At 34.6% G+C, this 21,928-nt stretch overlaps 1 protein-coding gene across 1 annotated transcript; it reads right to left on the bottom strand.

The window, feature by feature from the left end:
- On the bottom strand, window positions 2,756-7,254 carry LOC107615320 (probable aldo-keto reductase 1). Its single transcript, XM_021111843.1, has 6 exons — window positions 7,079-7,254; window positions 6,421-6,579; window positions 3,671-3,880; window positions 3,263-3,435; window positions 2,997-3,093; window positions 2,756-2,884 (listed from the first exon to the last, which is right to left on the bottom strand). Exons 1-6 carry the CDS (start codon window positions 7,136-7,138, stop codon window positions 2,756-2,758), a joined length of 828 nt encoding a protein of 275 aa, XP_020967502.1. The 5' UTR covers window positions 7,139-7,254.

Below are 21,928 nucleotides of genomic sequence, written 5' to 3'. Positions count from 1 at the left end.
ATTATTAATTAATAATTTTTTAATCTTAAAAGTATTATAATTAAATGCATAGTGTAAGACCCAGTTAATTAATATATGATTAACCCACAAATTAGAGTTTATTCTTAAAAAATTAGAAATGTGATTTTTATAGTTTAATATGATAGAGAAAATTAAAACAAAATTTTTGACACTAATTTTAAAAAATTTGTCCCAAAATCAGGCCGAACAAGCCAAACTGAGTGAACCGAACATGTGGGCCTAACTCCCTCACTTAATAAAGTGAGTTTAGATCATTCTCTCTCCTCATTGCATGCTGAAATAGTGAAATCCTGCAAGTGCAGCAAGAAAGGAAGAACACTCTTCCTTTGGCACAAACCCTCACTTGTGATTCAAAGTGACATAATTTTTGATTCGGAGCTCCGATCGCTGTACCGTTTGTAGCCACGCAATTGTAGTGTCGAGCTCTACAAAGACTACAACTTTATTCAAGAGGTAGGCCACGATTTCATTTCAGTTTTTCCAGCCCTTGAATTCAAATTTTTTGGGTAAAAAGTGTTGAGATTTTGAGTTTTGATGTTATAGGATCCAATTAACTTGAAGGAAAGGTTTATCCTCAAACCTTTACTCTTTGGGTATGGTAAGATTCTCAACCCTAAGTGAAATACTCGAAGTCTTGTGTTTAATTATTGAGTTGTTATATTTGGATGTGATATTGTGGAATAGGTAATGTGTAAATGTATATTGGAGCTTGGTTGAGGTTTTGGAAAGCTTTGAAGTGGATCTACAAGCTTGAAAATCTGTTGGTGAGGTTTTGGAACCTTGAAAGTTGAGGAAAAGTGAAATTGGAAGTATTCTGGGTTGAGCGGGGAATCGGCCAAAGTATAGTTTCGGTTTCCTGTATCTAAAATAAAATGTAATGTGAAAACTTGGGTTAGTGACCCTAGGATAAGATTTGAATTGATAATGTTGATGGTTGGTTAAAATGGATTGTATTATTATGTATGTGGTTGGTGATTTTTGGAAGTTGAGATGGAAACTTGTATGTATGATATGGGTGACTTAGTTAGTGAGATTAAATTATTGTTGGTACCATGTTGATGGTGAAATTGATGAGAAAATTGTCATGAGAAATTGATGATGCGTTTTGTATGTTGTTGAAACTTGAAATATTGAATGTTGTTGAATTTGGAATATTGAATGTGTGTTGAGATTGAATTATTGAGTTGTGATTGATAAATGATGAAAATTGGTTGGTTGTGGATTGGATTAGGAAGTTGGAATATGGTTGATGCTAAATTGGTAAGGTTTTGGTTAGGTTTAAAGGGGTTTGCAAGTGTATGTTTGAAAATTGAGACTTGTTGGTTTTTGGTAAAAATTGTGATTTTGGCCTAACTTTGACGGAGCATAACTTAGTCTCCAGACTCCCAATTTGTGCCAAACTTATTTAGGAATAAAATTGGGTCCGAGATGTTTATGTCGTTCAAAGAACGGAGGAAAAATACTTTAAAATGAGAAAGTTATGCTCAATCAAAGTTTGGTGTACAAGCTGAAAATTCTGGACTTAGCAGCTTTTGAGGTTGCTGCATTGTATGCGTATGCGTACACTCCCATACGCATACATGTGCTTCGGGCTGGCCCATATGCGTACGCGAAAAGAAGCAATGCATACGCGAAATGGGCCAACATGCACGCTCACGCGTTCGCATGGCCCAGGAATTTTGCGTATGCGAAAATCCTCATGCGCGGCCAGTCGTTTCGGGTTGGTGCAAATGCATACGCATGCATGGCAATGCGTACGTGACATGGTCCAGATGCACGCTCACGCATACGCGTGATCTACACGTACGCGTGACCCTATTTTCAGAAAATATGACTTTTTTGTTTTTAAAACTGAATTTTAAACTTCTGAGCCTCCATTTGCATCATTTAAGTCCTAAATCTTAATAGTATACCTAGTAGTGAGAAGAAACTAGGGAATGTGATAACTTAGCTTGTGGATGAAGTAAGGAGAGAATTATCAATGAATGATGAGTAATGATGATTGTATGAGTTGCATAGTATGATGGTGGAATTGTTGTGTGTGTTATGAGCCAGATGGCTGTGATAAACATTGAATTATGATTGGGTATATATATGCATACGATTAATGATTAAATGATTATAATTGATTGAGGAAGCTTGAACATGTGGCGAGTATGCGGGGATTGCCTATATGATTAACGAATGAATGTGGTGAATGAATTATGATGGAAAGTGTTGGATGTTAGTATGCTTGTGTTTTCTCTTTGGTTGTAAGGGTGACAGGGCACCGATACCCTCTAATGGTGGCAGGGCACAGATACTCTCTAATGGTGACAGGGCACAGATACCCTCTAATGGTGACAGGGCACAGATACCCTCTAATGGTAATAAGGCGCAACAGAGAGACTGTGCCCGGGTTAGCTACCGACATGTCGGGTTGGCTTAATAACTAACATATAAGACTCATCAGTTATTAGGACAGGCATGCATCATATGCATTTATATGTTTGTTTGGTGTGATTTGTTTGGAATTCCTAATTGACTGCGTAATTACTTGCTACTTATTTATCTGTTGTATCTGCTTCCTATTTGTGATTTCCTTGCTTAACATAATTGTGTTTGCAATATCAAATTATCGGTGGCGGTTGGGAGGTTCGGAGGAGTTAGAAAGGGGAGTTTTAGTTAGACTGAAGGTCCTTAGTTAGTTGCCTATTTTCATTTCTCATGGTTTAGTTATGTTTATAAGCATTAATTATATATGAATCCATGCTAATGCCAGTTGGACAGGGCTGCATTGGTGCTTCTTAGCAAGGTTTTCTATTCGTTCATATATCTTCTTGTTCTTCTCCAAGTTCTGTGCTTGGTAGCGAGGATGAGTATTCTAGTAAATAAAAAAGTAACCATCTATTAGACATTCATAATTTACTAGTCATGGAGTAAAAAGATAAGGATCAGATGAAACTTTAATTAATTTGTTTCATAAATATACATACCAAAACACTATCAGCTGGAAGGTTTTCCACAACTCCTTTGCCACCAAAAAAGCCACGACCAAGAGGACTGTATGGTACAATTCCAATACCAAGCTCTCTGAAAAAAATAAAAATATTAGAAAAACTCAATCTCACATCATCACAAATAAATGAAATACACATTTAGAAACAACAGGTCCATGTTTTCCCTCTCTATCTTAAATTATAAGAAGTCATAAAAGTCCCATACCTACCTACTTCTATGAAATTAAGTAACTAAAATTAACCTGCAAAGAGGAATTATCTCTTCTTCAATATCACGAGTCCAAAGTGACCATTCCATTTGTACAGCAGTAATTGGATGAACTGCATGTGCTCTCTTTATTGTATCCGAGCTAGCTTCAGATAATCCAATGTATTTAACTTTTCCCTCTTTCACCAATTTCTTAAGTTCACCCATCTATTATAATACAACAAACTAGTTATTAATAATGCACCTAATAAGATAAAATAAGTCAAAAAATTTTAGAATGTGATCCTTTTCTATTTCATAATATATAATTTTAACAAATTTTAAAAGTAAAGATATTATAAAACACAAAAAAAAGGTATTAAAAAGATTTCACAAGTATAGAATAATTTGTCCTATGTTCCAATTCATTTAATTTGTAAAACTATCAAAAGAAGTTCTTAACTGTGTCTTCTATAGAGACTGTTGTGTCCACTCTATGCTGATAATAGAGATCAATGTATTCAACTCCAAGACGTTTCAAACTAGCTTCGCAACATGAGCGTACATAGCTTGGTGTACCATTGATCTTCATATCAAAAGTATTCATATCTAACTTTTCAACACCAAACTTTGTAGCTATCTGGATCTTTTTCCTAGGGAGTTGCTTTAAAGCCTGGAAAAAAAATTTCAATATTTTACATAAGAAAACCTACAGAAACAATCAATTTTTAATTAGTAAAAACTTTGCTAACAAGAGCGATAAAAAAATCTAAAAATTCTTTGGGTAAGTTCCAGCCATAGTTTCTTGAATTTTACGCTATAGCATAGTTGTTAAAATTGGATCGAACCGATTAGTTCGATTAAAAAATCGATGAACTAGATTTTGAACTGAATTTTGTATTGGTCCGATTTAGTATACTGACCGCTTAAAGAAATAAACCAGTTAAAATCGATATGAGTCGATCAAACCAACATAAACTAGTCAAAATCGATATGAATTAGAACCGAATCGGTCTAGTCAATAACGCAGTCAACGGTCAACTTGCACGTTAATGTGCGTCCGCAACGTGCAGGGTTGAAAAATTTTAAAAATTGTATTGTAAGAGGTGGGAGTCAATCTTAGCTCTTCTCATATAAAGACCAAATTGATAACCATTGCACTAATATATTTTTTTGGTATCATTAATGCTTTTTATAGTATAAATTTTATTTTATATAATATCTTAACTAATACACATATATATACATGGAAATCCTTAACTCAATATTTTTTATATTCAACATTGTTTAAATTAATTATTTTTTAATTGAAGTATAAATTAATTAATTTTAAAATAAAAAAATATAATAATAAATATAAAAATAAAATAAAAATTACTTATTCTGAGAAGAAAAATAAATTTATATAATTATTTAATTATATAAAGATATTCAGACTTTAAAATTACTCTTTGAATATAATTCATAAATTGTTATTCTTATCGTGTCTAACTAAGATACTATTATAGTAGTACAAATTAATTTTATATCTATCTTTGTATTAGTTATTTATAGAATTCGAGACTTAATTGTTCTTAAAATGTTAGTAAAAATACGTATTTCAAAATTTAATTTTACGTTTTTGACTATTTTATATTTTTTATTTACGTGAGACTGGTTTTACCGGTTGGACCAGTAACCCATTGGTTAAACTAATAAACTAGTAAATTAGTAACCTGACCAGTTCGATCACCGGTTCGGTTTTGATAACTATGCGCTATAGTTTAAAAAACCGGACCAACCTGAACGATCGAGACGAAAAACAGGCGATCCCACTTCACGACCAATCCAAATTGGATATTGGATCAAATAAAAAACAAGACCGATGAAAATCAGTTTGACTCAGCCTATTTTTACAAAAGCTTATGAATTGGCGAATTTGAAAAACCCATACTGGATCGGATTTTATTTTTTTAAAAAACTCTCCACCCCGAAAGGCCGACGTTGCTTTCATTTAAAAAGAAAAAAAACACTATAATGATCGAACCAACCCCAAGCTTTCTCTCACTCTCACTCTCACTCTCAAATGGCAAACCATAGAGCTAAGAGCTCATCTCACCTCACCTCCATTTTGTAAAACAGTAGCAGTTACCGGCTTACCGCCAGTCTGCCACTACACGATCACATACCATACTTTCAGTTTTTAGTTCTTTGAATAAACATTACACTATATATTTTTATACTAAAATATTTAGATTTTTTTTATACTAGCGCGTAATTAATAAATCTTTATACATGTACCTCTCATATCACATGTGTTCTAATGTTTCTTTATTCTTTTACATTTTTCTTTGTTCAATTAAAATGGCTAAATTACTCTCCATAATAAAGTCAAAATGCAAAGTATTGTCGTCACAATCAGACCAGACCAATCGATTCGACCCAAAAACTAATAATCAAGTCAATTTGGTACACTCTGCAAATTGGACATACTATTAATTCGGTCAACAGCAGTTAAATTTGCTAAAAATCGAGCGGTTCTCACAAACTTGGTGGGGTTCAGGCGCAAGAATTGGACATTATACTCCACTGTACACTAGTAGTGTTGGTGGATCATGCAAAGTATCTATTCTCACAACCAACTAAACCATCCAATTCGACCAAAAAATCGATAATCAAGTCAGTTTAGTTCATTTTACAAACCGGACTTACTATTAATCCGGTCAATAGCGGTCAACCTCACTAAAAATCAACGATTGGCACAAACCCAGTGCGGTTCAAGTGCAAGAACCATGCATGTCCACTGTACACCAGCAGTGCTGGTGGATGACATAAAATAGCTATTGTTTTGGAAATTAATTCCAAAAATAGCACTATGGAAATCGAATCTGGGATCCTTTCTATGTTTGGTTGAAAAAAAAAAGAAATAGAGAGAAAGGAAATAGAAAGAAAAAAAAACATTTTTATTGTTTTCTGTTTTTAAAATTTTGTGGGAAAAAAAGATAAAAACAAAAAATATTAAAAAACAAAAATAAAAAATAGAAATACATACTAAATATAGCTAAATATCTAAGTTTCTTTTATTAAAAATGTAAGAGACTATATATATAATAATCTCAATGATACCAAATGCGTAATTTTTTCTAGAAAAAAACAAATTTATATCCTTAAAAATTGTAATTGCAAGCGAAATCCAAATAAATTTATGAAAAAGTATTAATTTATCTTTCCGACCAAAATTTCATTAGCATTGAGTCCATAAATATCAGAAGTATCAAAGAAGGTGATTCCTTTATTAAAAGCATGTTTAATAATAGAAATGCCTTCCTCTTCAGAAACACCAGCAGCGTAGGCTCCAGTAAGGTTCAAACATCCAAATCCCAACTTTGAAACCTTGCAAATATATGAGAGTAAATAATTGAATCATAAATTAATATATAAATGTTTCATAATATCCAAGTTAAAATATTTAAAAAGACAAAACTACAACAGTTATCTTTGACTGCAAATCCTTATATTAATTTGTATAAGATACATAATGCTTGCTGCACAATACCAATAAAATTATTAATTTATTATTATTAAAATTTCCACTTTCAAGATATACTTTGATTTGAATATAAGCCCCAGTAGATTAGAAAAATTGTTAGGTATTTTCGATCGGTGTAAATTAATCACTTTTGTACTGATATATTAATTAAGTGACAAATGATTAACGAATATTTATAACAAAATCACTTTAGTTTATATTCACAAATTGATTGAAAAGAATAAATTTTTTTATTTTACTTTGAGAGCATCTAATAAATAATAATAACTAACTCAGTAGATTGATAGGTTATTCTTATCTTTTAAACTTTTAGAGTTTGAATTAGAATATAGAGTTTAATACCTCAAAGCCTTGGTTACCAAGTTTCACACGAGGAATATGGATGCTCTGAACTTCGGCCATTGTCTCTGTATTTACGTTACACAAAACAGAATCCAAATGGAGTCTTGACGATTATGTTTGAAATATGAACTTGTATATGTATGTATTTATGTAATACTTGTTATTAGTTTGGGATGCATGCACTTCATATATATGCTTTAATTTTGTTACTTCAATTTCTTATCTGACGTATGTGACTTTGATAACGACATTGTGTGTGTCAGCATTGGCGTTGATTTCATCACTCAGTATGTCACCATGAATTAGAAAAGTAAAACATTGCTCTTGGTTGATCAATGACTTGATCTTCTTTTATTTATTTATTTATTTTTCTCTCTCTCGCGCTCTCTATTTTTTTCCTTTTCTTTTTTAAGAATAATCAATCAATATATAATCCTTAGTGGAGAAAATCATGAAAGATTAAGTAGAATAAATACTAACCAACACAGGACGCTAGCACCAGGGGCCGAACTAGAAAAATAACTAAGTGGGGCCATAAATTTTCAAGTACGAGATTATTGAAGTTGTGTTTAATGTTTTAAAAATAAAATTATAAACTTGTTACTGGTACCATAAATTTGCAAGTAATTTCTTGGTTGTCATAATTTTTTATTTATTACACATTCAAAAGTTATCTTGCTTAAAAAATTTAGTATTACAAGTGCTTTTTTTTTAAGAATTAATTTAAACGAAAGCATTAATTCAGATTTTAAAAGTTATGACTTTTATATTTGGATTAGTTGTCATAATGAATTTTATTGTGACAGAATAAAATTTTAAAATTGGTTTTTTTTTTTTCCTTTTTTCAAATGTTCATTATGATCACGCCAATTTTTTTAGTATTTTGTTAGTAAAATAAAAACTACAAATATCGTGACATATGAATAGAAAGAGAACTATCTATATATGTATCATTAGTTTTAATCTAATGGATCTATCAAATATTAATATTCACGGATGGAATTAAGTAATTAATAATTTATGAATAATTACAATTAGACCACAATTAAAATTTATATATAATAAACTTCCAACATTCTAGCTCCCATTTGGCCTTGGCCTAAGTGTATTCACATTTTCACATATTACATACTTGTTTTAATATAGTAAAATACTTTATGTGAGTTATAGCGGTCATGTAATTAAATATGAAATGCATTTTCTTCCATATACTATAACCACTAGCATTTTACTACACAAACTACATAAATAAAAAATAAAGTTTTATATCCGTCCAATAAAATTTATAGATCATTATGTTATAACTCATAAGATAATATTATTTTAATTAAAAATAACAAGCTATTAATGTTCAGAAAATATATAAATAAACATAATAAGCTCAAAGTGTTAAGATCATTCAAAAGAATTAAGACTCATTCTATGTACATGTTCTTTAAATATCTTTGATCACAATCCTTTAGTTAATAGATTAGCAATCATAAGTTCTGTTCTAACATGTTCTATGGACATTTTTTGTCTTGGAACTTTCTTCTTAATGCCAAAGTACTTTATTTTCATATGTTTGGCACTTTTCGAGTATCTATCATTTTTAGAGAAAAATACTACTGTAGAGTTATCACAATAAATTTTAAATAGCCTAGCAATTGAGTCAACAATGCCAAGTCCTGAAATAAAATTTTGCAGCCATAAAACTTGATTTGTAGCTGATGCACCACTATTTAGTGGTGCATTTTATGCTGAATTGAGTGAATTTTATCAACTTTTCTCACATTTATTCAATGAAATGGCATGGTTTCATGACTTTCTCCTAATTTGTGTTTAAGAGTGAAAACATGCTTTTTAGGCCTTTAATTTGCTAGTTTTAGTTCACCTTTGATTCCACTAGATGCCTTGATGTGTTTGTTAGTGAATTCAGGTTGAAAAGGCTAGAAATGGATCAAAGGAGCGAAGAGAAAAGCATGCAAAGTAGATAACTCATGGAAAATCAAGGATTTGGAGTGCATTCATCGATGCGCACGGGTGGAACTACGCGCACGCGTGAATATGAAGTCGCATGGCGACGCGTACGCGTGACATGACGCGTACGCGTGGGAAGCAAAAACGCCAAGCGACACGTACGCGTGACCCATGCGTATGCGTCACAGCTTGCACATGACCTTATTAAAGTGAAAATGCTGAGGGCGATTTCTGAGCTTCACAGGCCCAAATCCAACTCATTTTTTGAGCCTATTACATGCAGAATTCAAGAGGAGTGAAGGGGAGAAGTGATGACATGTCATCATGTCATGTTTTTCTATGCTTTTTTCATACAAGAAATTGATGATTAGTGCTTAAATATTGAATGCTTTTGTGCTTAAATGATATATTTCTTTGATCTTTTAATTTTATAAATTTTGTAGGAAATAAGTGAAAAAAGAAGCAAAATAGCACAAAATCAACTCAAAATAAAAAAAGAAGAATTTTGGGACACACTTTGAAAATTGAGAACACTTTAGAATCTTAGGCCACACTTTTAAAAACGTGGCCCATGACCATGAAGCTTTGGCATATGCATTAATACTTATGCATGCATTAATAATTAATAACCAAGCTATTTCATGCATTAATGCTTATGTATGCATGCATTTAATTATGCAATGCATGAACGCATTAGCATTATTAAACAACTAAAAGCATGCATGCATGAAACATTCAATCAATAATGCCAATGAAATGAACGCTAAATGAATGAATGAAATGCATGCATTATTAATTAAAGCCAATGGAAGAATGCATGTAAATTACAAAAACGCTAATGCATTGACTTTATTAATTAAATTAAAGCATGCATTTAATTAATACCATCATGCATTAGGATTATTTAGAAATAAATGGAATAAGAGCTTAAAGCAATGAACACTAGCGTTCATTAAAGCAACGGAACGCTACAAGCATGGGAATATTAAGTAAGGAAGAGTGTTCATTTATTTGAATGCTAGCGTTCACACAAGCAATGTTTTCGGGCCCTCATGCAAGGAAAAACAAGGCGCGGCACCCCCAAAGTGAAACAGCCAAGGTTCGAAGAGGGAACCTCACATCAAGAGAGTGCTATGTTGCAACTTCCAACTGAGCGCTATGGGCAAAAGGAAATTGGCACAAAGTGGAGTAGCCAAGGCTCGAAGAGGGAAACCAAGGTATCAAAGGAGCGCTACATTCAAAGACCAAACTGAGCGCTACACCAAGAATTGCTAGGTCTGGGAAGGAAGCATACAAGACAAGTGAGTGCAACGCTTACTAACTCAACGGAGCGCTCCACTGGAGCATGGCTCCAACCCATTTTAAACCAAATGCACCCTGACTCAATTGAACCAAACCAATCCGGATCCACTCTTCTTCAAACCCAAAGCAAGCAAAATCCATGGACATCACTCAAAGGCACAAGGATCAGTTAGATTAGGAATTTCATTTAATTGTAATTTATTTTTAATTTCAATTTCATCTTCATTTTTGTAAAGCCTATATAAAGGCATCAATTCCATTTCATTGGAAAGGCTGGCTCTGCTAGAGAGCATTAGGAGTAGGTTAGAATAGAAAGCTTTCTTTGAAACACTTTTAATTTTCTGCACTCTTTACATTTCAAAAATCAATTCAGCTTTATGCAAATTTCCTTTCCTGAAATTTTGTTCTTCTGCAATTTCACTTTTCCATTCAAACTGAGCTTGATTTACATTTCCTGCACAATTTAATTCCTCTGCAATTGCTCTAAACTTTGATCTACTGCTTCTTTTACTTTCCAGCACCCAGCCCCCTTTACATTTTGCTGCAATTTATTTTTTCTTACTCTTTAAGCTTTTGTCCAATCTACATTATGCTTATTTACATTTGCTGCAATTTATATTTCTTGTTCTTTAAGCTTCTGTCAATTTAACTCCTGCAAGTGAGATCTGCTGAAATTTTACATTTCTTGTTATTTAAGCTTCAGCTAATTTACATTCTGTTCTTTACTTTCACTGCAATTTATATTCTGCAACTTTAAATTCCCTGCACTTTACATTCTGTTATCAAATTTTTACTCAATTCACCAATGTTAGCTTAACTAAATTAATCACCCACTAAAGTTGCTTGATCCATCAATCCCTGTGGGATCGACCTCACTCTAAGTGAGTTTTACTACTTGATGCGACCCAGTACACTTGCCGGTGAGTTTTGGTGTGGAATCTGATTTCCACTCATCAAGTTTTTGGCATCGTTGTCGGGGATTGATTTAGATCAACAATGATTTAGTGGGTGAGAAGTCTAGATTAAGCATTTTCTTTGTTTTTGTTCTCTGTTTTAAAGTGACACCAAGGTGTTTGAGTTATTGCCTCACTAAGAAATTCTTCTCTGTGACATGAATTTCAATTTTCAATAGTGTTGTGTTTTATAAAATTTAAATGGAGTTCAACTCATCTTGTGATCAAACAACTTTTATGGGATATTACCCACCATCACCAATTTCTAATGGTGGCTAGGAATATCACCAACAAATTACAGATCATGAGCACTCTAATTCATGGAGATATGTCTCAGAACCACAAGATGAGCAAGAGAATCATATGGGATACCAACCACCACCACAAAATGATTCATATTATTATCCTCATGGTGTATGGGAGTATCAACAAGGAATGAGGGAGTATGAACAATCAAGTGAAATGAACTATTTTCCAGAGCCACAAAGTGACTCATACTATTATGACACATACACAAATGATGGATGGAAAGGAAAATGCAATGATTCATATTCTAATTATTCAAAGACATTATCACTTAATTATGCTGTCAGTACATACATGGAAGATTGTTTCCCCATGACACAAAATAATTCACACTGTGATGAGTTCAATAATCACTCAAATTGTGAGTGGGAGGATCAAAACCAAACAGCATTCAACAGTTCATCTTCTACTCATCAAGAAACATAATCACTGGATTATGCTTTCAATGAGTTCATGCAAGATTGTCCCCCAAGGCAACAAAATGATTCATACTGTGATGAATTCGGCAATGATTTAAGTTGTGCTTGGGAGAATCAAAATCAGAGAGCATTTGACAATTCATACTCTACTTATCAAGAGCTATCATCACTTGAGCAAACCTTCGATTCATTCATGGAAAGCTGTCAAACCTCACCTCCCAGTTTTTCATCTGAAAATTCTTCATCACTTAACTATCCCTTGACACAAAATCCCTTCCAAAACTCACAGTCCACACAAACTTCCATGAACCAAAGCCTCTTAAGGCTTGAAACTATGCTTGAAAGATATGAAGGGGAAGTACAAAGATCCTGGAATGACCAAGAGAACTCCTTCAAAAACATGGAAGTGATGGTAAACCAATTGTTAAGTGTGAAGAAGGAAGTGGAAGAGCAAGAAGAAGAGGCCCCGGTGTCAAGAAAATTTTCAGTGAAGAATAAGGTGGTTGAAACTGAAACTGCACTTGAGATGACAAGAGAACATGAACCCTCACAAATTTTCCTGAACCAAAGACTCTCAACACTTGGATCTGTGATTGAAAAATATGAAAAGAAGATGAAGAAATCTTGGGAAGAACAACAAACCTCCTCCATGAAAGTTCTACTAAGTCAAATGTTAAGTGCAAAAGAGGAAGTGGAAGAACAAGAAAGTGAGGAAGTCAACAAGAGAATTCACAATCAAGTGAAGCAGAGAAGTACATAGAGGATGAGCTCATGGAGCCAGCAATTCAAAAGGCTCTGGATGAAGATAAAACTCCAATAATCACACAGCAACCAAGTCTTGAATCCAAAGAAGTGAAGGCAACTAACAAGAGCCCCAATCTTGTCCCTGATCCAGCAAGCAAGCTTAATCAAGCCATTTACAAAAGGAAGCTTGTTGAGGAGAGGCTAAGACAAGGGACAATAGCTGAGTCTTCTCCCCTTTAATGTCATTCCTCTTAACAAACTGGAAGAAGAGGAAGAAAGTGAAGAACATGTCAACCGTAGGTAACATTTCTTTTCTTTGCTTTGTTTAGATTTCATTAAATTGGCATATGATTACATCCTAATTTTGGTGTTGCCCTGCAATAATTTGTTTTCAAATCTTTCTGGATGATTGCATCAAAAATGAAAATGTCACACTAAGATTCTAAGTTTGGTGTGCCACTTAATTTTCTATGCAATTTATTCAGCAACACCACTTGTCTGCATAATCATAATGCCCTTTGCAATGTTATTTTTTTTCTTAGTTAGAAAATTTGAGTTTTCTCTTTGTTTTAGTTATTTACTTGTTTTTAATGCTTTCTTTCATTAACAGTTTTTGTTAATACATCACCAAGAGATCCTTATTCATGACAGATTCTTGGCTTGGTGATTGTACTTAACATATAACAGTTTCATTTGCTTAGTTTTAGTTTAAATAAATTGACATATGATTGCATTCTAAGTTTGATGTTGCTATGCAACAAAATTTGTTTCCAATCCATACTAGATACTTGCATCAACTCCAAGTGAAAGTGTCACACTAAGTTTGGTGTGCCACTTATTTTCTTTATGCAATGTATCGTGCACACCTTCTATGTTTGCAATCACAATGTCTCTGTCTCTCGTGCCTTGATTGTTATCCTTAATTTTTCTTACTTAAAATACATGTACTACTAACATTTCATTGTGTAAGACATTCATGATCCATTTTAGCCCCATAACCATTGTTCTAATTGTTGCTTGAGGATGAGCAAGCACTTTGAGTTTGGCAAGGAAAGAGGAAGAATGGGAGGAAAATGACAACAAGAGAGAAGATGAATTACAAGGTTGTAAAGTTCCTTTTCCTCTCATTTGTTTCCAGCACTTTAAATTGCATGATTATCTTTATCTTCTCTGTATGCATGTGTGGTATGAATAAGCATAGCCTGAATTTTGATTGTAACATGGTGCTGTGCCATTATGACTACCAACTTGAGTTTTGTGAGTTCAAAGCAGTAAAATATCACGATCATAAACAAACAAGGAATTTAAGAAGAATTTAGCATGTGCATACAAGTATTGGAAGGCTAGTATGGTTAATTGTTGCTCAATTGCATTGGATTTTATTTAATTAAAGTTTTCATCTAGGACATTTTGTGAAATCTTTTGAAATCATGAAAACCTTGAAAGAAGCAAATGCAAATAAGGCAAGAAAGAAAAAGGGAAAGAATGAGAAAGCTGAAGGCTCTGAGTACCAATGACAATTCAATTGTTAAGTACTTGTGGTGTTTATGTATCAAGCAAAAAGCTTGAAAACAAAACACTTAAAGTCAAGGTTAGGCTCAAGTGCAAATGCACCCCCTCAAAGCTCAAGGTTCTGAGCATCAATGATTAGAGAGTTAAGAAAAGAAACAAATGAGCTTAATGAAGTCCTCTAATTCAAATGCTTGTGGTGCTTATGTATCAAGTGGTAATACTTGAAAACAAAGCATTTAGAATCATAGCTTTGTTACCAACTCATGGGGTAAAACACCCAAAAGGAGAAGCTAATAAGAAAATCAAAAGCTTGTTTCAAGGAAGAAACATAAGGAAAAGATATCATAAAATGAGCTAGATAGAAGCATCAATCATTTACATTTCTTTTGTGATTGTAGCATGCATAGAAAACTAGCTAACCATGAACATTGAGTTGCTATTTTTCACACCTTGGATTGTCAATCTTTATTGCATGATTCTTTTCTTGCTTGGAGACAAGCAAGGTTTAAGTTTGGTGTTGTGATGACATGTCATCATGTCATATTTTTCTATGCTTTTTCATACAAGAAATTGATGATTAGTGCTTAAATATTAAATACTTTTGTGCTTAAATGGTATTTTTTTATCTTTTAATTTTATAATTTTTGTAGGAAATAAGTGAAAAAAGAAATAAAATAGCACAAAATTAGCTCAAAATAAAAAAAGAAAAATTTTGGAATACGCTTTGAAGATTGAGCACACTTTGGAACCTTAGGCCACGCTTTTAAAAGCGTGGCCCATGACCATGAAGCTTTGGCATATGCATTAATGCTTATGCATGCATTAATAATTAATAACCAAGCTATTTCATGCATTAATGCTTATGTATGCATGCATTTAATTATGCAATGCATGAACGCATTAGCATTATTAAACAAATAAAAGCATGCATGCATGAAACATTCAATCAATAATGCCAATGAAATGAACGCTAAATGAATGAATGAAATGCATGCATTATTAATTAAAGCCAATGGAAGAATGCATGTAAATTACAAAAATGCTAATGCATTGGCTTTATTAATTAAAGTAAAGCATGCATTTAATTAATACCATCATGCATTGGTATTATTTGGAAATGAATGGAATAAGAGCTTAAAGCAATGAACACTAGCGTTCATTAAAGCAACGGAACGCTACAAGCATGGGAATATTAAGCAAGGAAGAGCATTCATATATTTGAACGTTAGTGTTCACACAAGCAACGTTTTCGGGCCCTCATGCAAGGAAAAACAAGGTGCGGCACCCCCAAAGTGAAACAGCCAAGGTTCGAAGAGGGAATCTCACACCAAGGGAGCGCTACGTTGCAACTTCCAACTGAGCACTATGGACAAAAAAAAATTGGCACAAAGTGGAGTAGCCAAGGCTCGAAGAGGGAAACCAAGGCACCAAAGGAGCGCTACGTTCAAAGACCAAACTGAGCGCTACACCAAGAATTGCTAGGCCAGGGAAGGAAGCATACAAGGCAAGTGAGTGCAACGCTCACTAACTCGGAGCGCTCCACTGGAGCATGGCTCCAACACATTTTAAACCAAATGCACCCTGACTCAATTGAACCAAACCAATCCGGATTCACTCTTCTTCAAACCCAAAGCAAGCAAAATCCATGGACATCACTCAAAGGCACAAAGATCAGTTAGATTAGGAATTTTATTTAATTGTAATTTGTTTTTAATTTCAATTTCATCTTCATTTTTGTAAAGCCTATATAAAGGCATCAATTTTATTTCATTGGAAAGGCTGGCTCTGCTAGAGAGCATTAGGAGTAGGTTAGAATAGAAAGCTTTCTTTGAAACACTTTTAATTTTCTGCACTCTTTACATTTCAAAAATCAATTCAGCTTTATGCAAATTTCCTTTCCTGAAATTCTGTTCTTCTGCAATTTCACTTTTCCATTCACACTGAGCTTGATTTACATTTCTTGCACAATTTAATTCCTCTGTAATTGCTCTAAGATTTGATCTACTGCTTCTTTTACTTTCCAGCACCCAGCCCCTTTACATTTTGCTGCAATTTATTTTTTTTGCTCTTTAAGCTTTTGTCCAATCTACATTCTGCTTATTTACATTTGCTGCAATTTACATTTCTTATTTTTTAAGCTTCTGTCAATTTAACTCCTACAAGTGAGATCTACTGAAATTTTACTTTTCTTGTCATTTAAGCTTCAGCTAATTTACATTCTGTTCTTTACTTTCACTGCAATTTATATTCTGCAACTTTAAATTCCCTGCACTTTACATTCTGTTATCAAATTTTTACTCAATTCACCAATATTAGCTTAACTAAACTAATCACCCACTAAAGTTGCTTGATCCATCTATTCTTGTGGGATCGACCTCACTCTTGTGAGTTATTACTACTTGATGCGACCCGGTACACTTGCCGGTGAGTTTTTGTGTGGAATCTAATTTTCACCCATCAGAAAGTAGTCATAGTTTAGTTTTCATTATGTTTTAGTTAGCTTATAAAGAGAGAAGCTATCTCTTCTTTCTAGAATCAAACAATAGAAGATAAAAGGTAGGCTATTTGGGTAAGTGAACTAATTGAAATGATGTCCTCAATCATATAAGTGCATGTCTTCACAAAATATTAGACATAAAGAATCAAACAAATCAAAGATCACAATCATAGAAAGAGAATAATACACACAGGAAGGAAATAAAGTGGTTATATGATGTAACCACACAATTAGGCTCAAATCTCACAAAGTTGACGCGCACGTGTGAATAGAGTTGTGCCTCGCGCACAAAGTTGGTATGAAGTAGGCACAACTCTCTGGATTTTGTATGGAGGTAGAAATTTTGGATCCACGCGTACGCGTGGGTGACGCGTGCGCGTGGATGGTCGAAAAGCTTGTGATCACGCATACGCGTACGCGTGGGTTGGTGCTCTGTTTTTCAAAAATTTTCAAGTTCTTGCACCAAACCAAGCATTCCAAACCTCCAAACAGCTACCAAAACACCATAAAATCTTATTTAACATACTAGACTCCCAAAAAAAAACTCATCAAACTAATCAAACAAAACATGAAATTAAATCAATTCTACTAATATTTACAGAAGAGAAAAATGAAAAGATGTTACCATGGTGGGGTGTCTCCCACCTAGCACTTTTATTTATTGTCCTTAAGTTGGACTTATGGGGAGCTCCTCATCAAGGTGGCTTGTGCTTGAAGCCATCATTGAACATCCACCAATGCTTGAGTCTCCAATAAGCTCCATTCTTCAAAATTAATGCCTCCAAGCCTTGATGGAGTTCTTCACAAACCATGAGCTCCCAAAGTTGATTCTCCTTGTGCGATCTGGGATCCCACACTTTGTTTCTACACCCGTCATTAACTTGATCATCATTAGTCCATCCAGGTGGCAAGCAAGATGAATTCTCAATGAAGTGCCAAATTCTCCTTCTAGACCCACCTAATTGAGCACTAGCCCAACCTTTGTATCTCATCTTTGATGTGTCAACCAAAATAAGCCTTGATTTGCAACGCCAACCACAAAACATCCTTATCTTACGCTTCATCCCGCAAAGTTTTCTAAGTTGACCATCCGTTTCAAGCAACCCATACTCGAGTGGGACAATAAAGCTAATAGAGATGAATTTCACCAACTTAAATGTAGGAATAGATGACAACATAGGCAAAGAAGCTTCCAAGGATCTTGACAAAGCGTATTCAACTCCCGTCCTTCTTTTTCTAAGGACCTCCACCTCTCCACAAGATTTCTCAATTTCAATCCTTTGTTCATCAATTTCATCTAAATTTTCAAGTTCAAAGGATTCACCACCAAGAAGGTTTGATGCATGATCTTCATCACCAACAGAACTCCATTCTTGCTCTATCTCATTGGTGCACGAAATTACAATCACACTTTTGCAACTCTGCACAACTAACTAGCAAGTGCACCAGGTCGTCCAAGTAATACCTTACGTGAGTAAGGGTCGATCCCACGGAGATTGTCGGCTTGAAGCAAGCTATGGTTATCTTGTAACTCTTAGTCAGGATATCAATAATTCTTAGATTTAATTGTAAAAAGTAAAAGAACATGAAATAAATACTTGTTATGCAGTAATGAAGAACAGGTTGAGGCTTTGGAGATGCTTTGTCTTCTGAATCTCTGCTTTCCTACTATCTTCTTCTTCATGCACGCAAGGCTCCTTCCATGGCAAGCTTTATGTTGGGCATCACCGTTGTCAATGGTTACTTCCCGTCCTCTCAGTGAAAATGTTCCAAATGCGCTGTCACCGCACGACTAATCATCTGTCGGTTCTCGATCATGTCGGAATAGGATCCATTGATCCTTTTACGTCTGTCACACGCCCAACAATCGCGAGTTTGAAGCTCATCACAGTCATCCCTTCCCAGATCCTACTCAGAATACCACAGACAAGGTTTAGACATTCCGGATCTCAGGAATGGCTGCCAATAATTCTAGCTTATACCACAAAGGTTCCAATCTTAGATTAGAAACCCAAGAGATACAAATTCAAGCTTGATTGCATGTAGAACAGAGGTGGTTGTCAGGCACACGCTCATAGGTAAGAATGATGATGATTGTCACGGATCATCACATTCATCAGGTTGAAGTGCGAATGAATATCTTAGAATAGAAGCAAGCGTGATAGAATGGAAAACAGTAGTAATTACATTAATTCATGAAGAACAGCAGAGCTCCTCACCCCCAACAATGGGGTTTAGAGACTCATGCCATAGAAGATACAATATGAAACGTGTAGAATGTCATGAGGTACAAGATGAATCACTAAAAGTAGTTTTTATAGTAAACTGGTGACCTAGGGTTACAGAAAATGAGTAAGCTAGGGTGTTTAGTGTAAAAATCCACTTCCGTGGCCCACTTGGTGTGTGCTTGGGCTGAGAATTGAAGCTTTCATGTGTAGAGACTTTTCTTGGAGTTAAACGCCAGCTTTTGTGCCAATTTGGGCGTTTAACTCCAGCTTTTGTGCCAGTTCTGGAGTTAAACGCCAGAATTCTTGAGCTGACTTGGAATGCCTGTTTGGGCCATCAAATCTCGGGCAAAGTATGGACTATTACATATTGCTAGAAAGCCCAGAATGTCTACTTTCCAACGCAATTGAGAGCGTGCCAATTGGGCTTCTGTAGCTCCAGAAAATCCACTTAGAGTGCAGGGAGGTCAAAATCCAACAGCATCTGTAGTCTTTTTTCAGCCTCTGAATCAGATTTTTGCTCAGGTCCCTCAATTTCAGCCAGAAAATACCTGAAATTATAGAAAAATACATAAACTCATAGTAAAGTCCAGAAAAGTGAATTTTAAATAAAAACTAATAAAAATATAATAAAAACTAATTAAAATATACTAAAAACAATGCCAAAAAGCGTATAAATTATCCGCTGATCACAACACCAAACTTAAATTGTTGCTTGTCCCCAAGCAACTGAAAATCAAATAGAATAAAAAGGAGAGAATATACAATGAATTTCAAAAACATCTATGAAGATCAGTATTAATTAGATGAGCAGGGCTTTTAGCTTTTTGCCTCTGAACAGTTTTGGCATCTCACTTTATCCTTTGAAGTTCAGAATGATTGGCTTCTATAGGAACTCAGAATCCAGATAGTGTTATTGATTCTCTTAGTTAAGTATGTTGATTCTTGAACACAACTACTTTATGAGTCTTGGCCGTGACCCAAAGCATTTTATTTTCCAGTATTACTACCGGATACATAAATGCCACAGACACATAACTGGGTGAACCTTTTCAGATTGTGACTCAGCTTTGCTAGAGTCCCTAATTAGAGGTGTCCATAGCTCTTAAGCACACTCTTTTTGCTTTTGGACCACGACTTTAACCGCTCAGTCTCAAGCTTTCACTTGACACCTTCACGCCACAAGCACATGGTTAGGGACAGCTTGGTTTAGCCGCTTAGGCCAGGATTTTATTCCTGTGGGCCCTCCTATCCACTGATGCTCAAAGCCTTGGATCCCCTTTTTTATTTTACCCTTGCCTTTTGGCTTAAAGGGCTATTGGCTTTTTCTGCTTGCTTTTTCTTTTTCTTTCTTTCTTTTTTTTTCGCCTCTCTCTTTTTTTTTTCTGCAGGCTTTCTATTCACTGCTTTTTCTTGCTTCAAGAATCAATTTTATGATTTTTCAGATCATCAGATAACATTTCTCCTTTTCCCATCATTCTTTCAAGAGCCAACAATTTTAACATTTATAAACATTCAAATTCAAAATTATGCACTGTTCAAGCATTCATTCAGGAAAATAATAGTATTGCCACCACATCAAAATAATTAAACTGTTTTAAAAATTTGAAATTCATGTACTTCTTTTTCTTTTTCAATTAAAAAAATACTTTTTATTTAAGAAAGGTGATGGATTCATGGGACATTCATAGCTTTAAGACATAAACTTTAAATTTTTTTAATCATGGAATGACAATAAGACTCAAAAATAAATATAAGAGCAAACCAATAATAATAGAAGACAAAAAAATAAAAAAAAAACAGAAAAATAAATGACTCTTAAAATAGACTCTTAATAATAAAGGTTATCACAGAGTTAGGACTCAACAACCTTGATTTTGAGAAGTGGATGCCCCCTCAATCTGTGGGGTGCTTGGTCCTTCAAGGGAGAGCTTCTGGCACTTCAGCTCATTTAGCTCACGCCCCTGCTTCTCCTGTTCCTTCAGCAGTTTACAGAGCATGCAGTTTTGATTCTGCTGTTCTTCCTTAAGTTGTTCCATAGCTTCTTGCAGCTTGGTAACAGATGCTTCTAGGCGGGTCCAGTAGTCAATTTCAGGAATTTCTGGGAGGAACTCCTGCGCCCTCCTTTTTATGGAGTTGTCTTGAACTTGTCCTTCCATTGACTTCTTGGTGATTGGGTGTTCGATTGGGATGAATTCATCTACTCCCATCCTTACCCCAGCATCTTTACATAGCAGAGAAATTAAGCTTGAGTAGGCTAGTTTGGCTTCAGTGGAGTTCTTGTTTGCAATTGTGTAAATCTCACAAGAAATCAGATGATGAATCTCCACTTCTTTTCCAAGCATAATACAATGAATCATCACTGTTCTTTTGACAGTGACCTCAGAGCGGTTGCTAGTGGGCAATATAGAACGCCCAATGAAGTCTAACCAGCCTCTTGCAACTGGTTTGAGATCTCCTCACTTGAGTTGGTTTGGGACACCTTTTGAATTGGTTATCCACTTAGTTCCAGGGAGGCATATGTCCTCTAGAACTTGATCCAACCCCTTATCTACTCTCACCATTCTCCTATTAAAGGATTCTGGATCATCTTGTAGTTGAGGCAGTTTGAAGACCTCTCTTATTTTGTCCAGATGGAAGTAAATAAGCCTCCCTCTGACCATAGTTCGGTAGGTGTGAAAGGCGGTTCCAGTTATTCTCTGCTTATCTGTCAGCCACAGATTTGAGTAGAATTTCTGAACCATGTTTCTTCCAACCTTTGTTTCAGGATTGGCTAGAATTTCCCATCCTCTATTTCGAATTTGCTCTTGGATCTCCGGATATTCATCTTCTTTCAGATTGAATTTAACTTCCGGGAAAACTGACCTCAGACCCATTATTTTGTAGTAATGGTCTGCATGTTCCTTAGTTAGGAACCTCTCTTGATTCCAAAG

Source organism: Arachis ipaensis, chromosome B09 (genome assembly GCF_000816755.2).
Source record: "Arachis ipaensis cultivar K30076 chromosome B09, Araip1.1, whole genome shotgun sequence".
Classification (NCBI taxonomy): Eukaryota; Viridiplantae; Streptophyta; class Magnoliopsida; order Fabales; family Fabaceae; genus Arachis; species Arachis ipaensis.
This window is presented reverse-complemented; position numbering and strand designations above follow the sequence as displayed.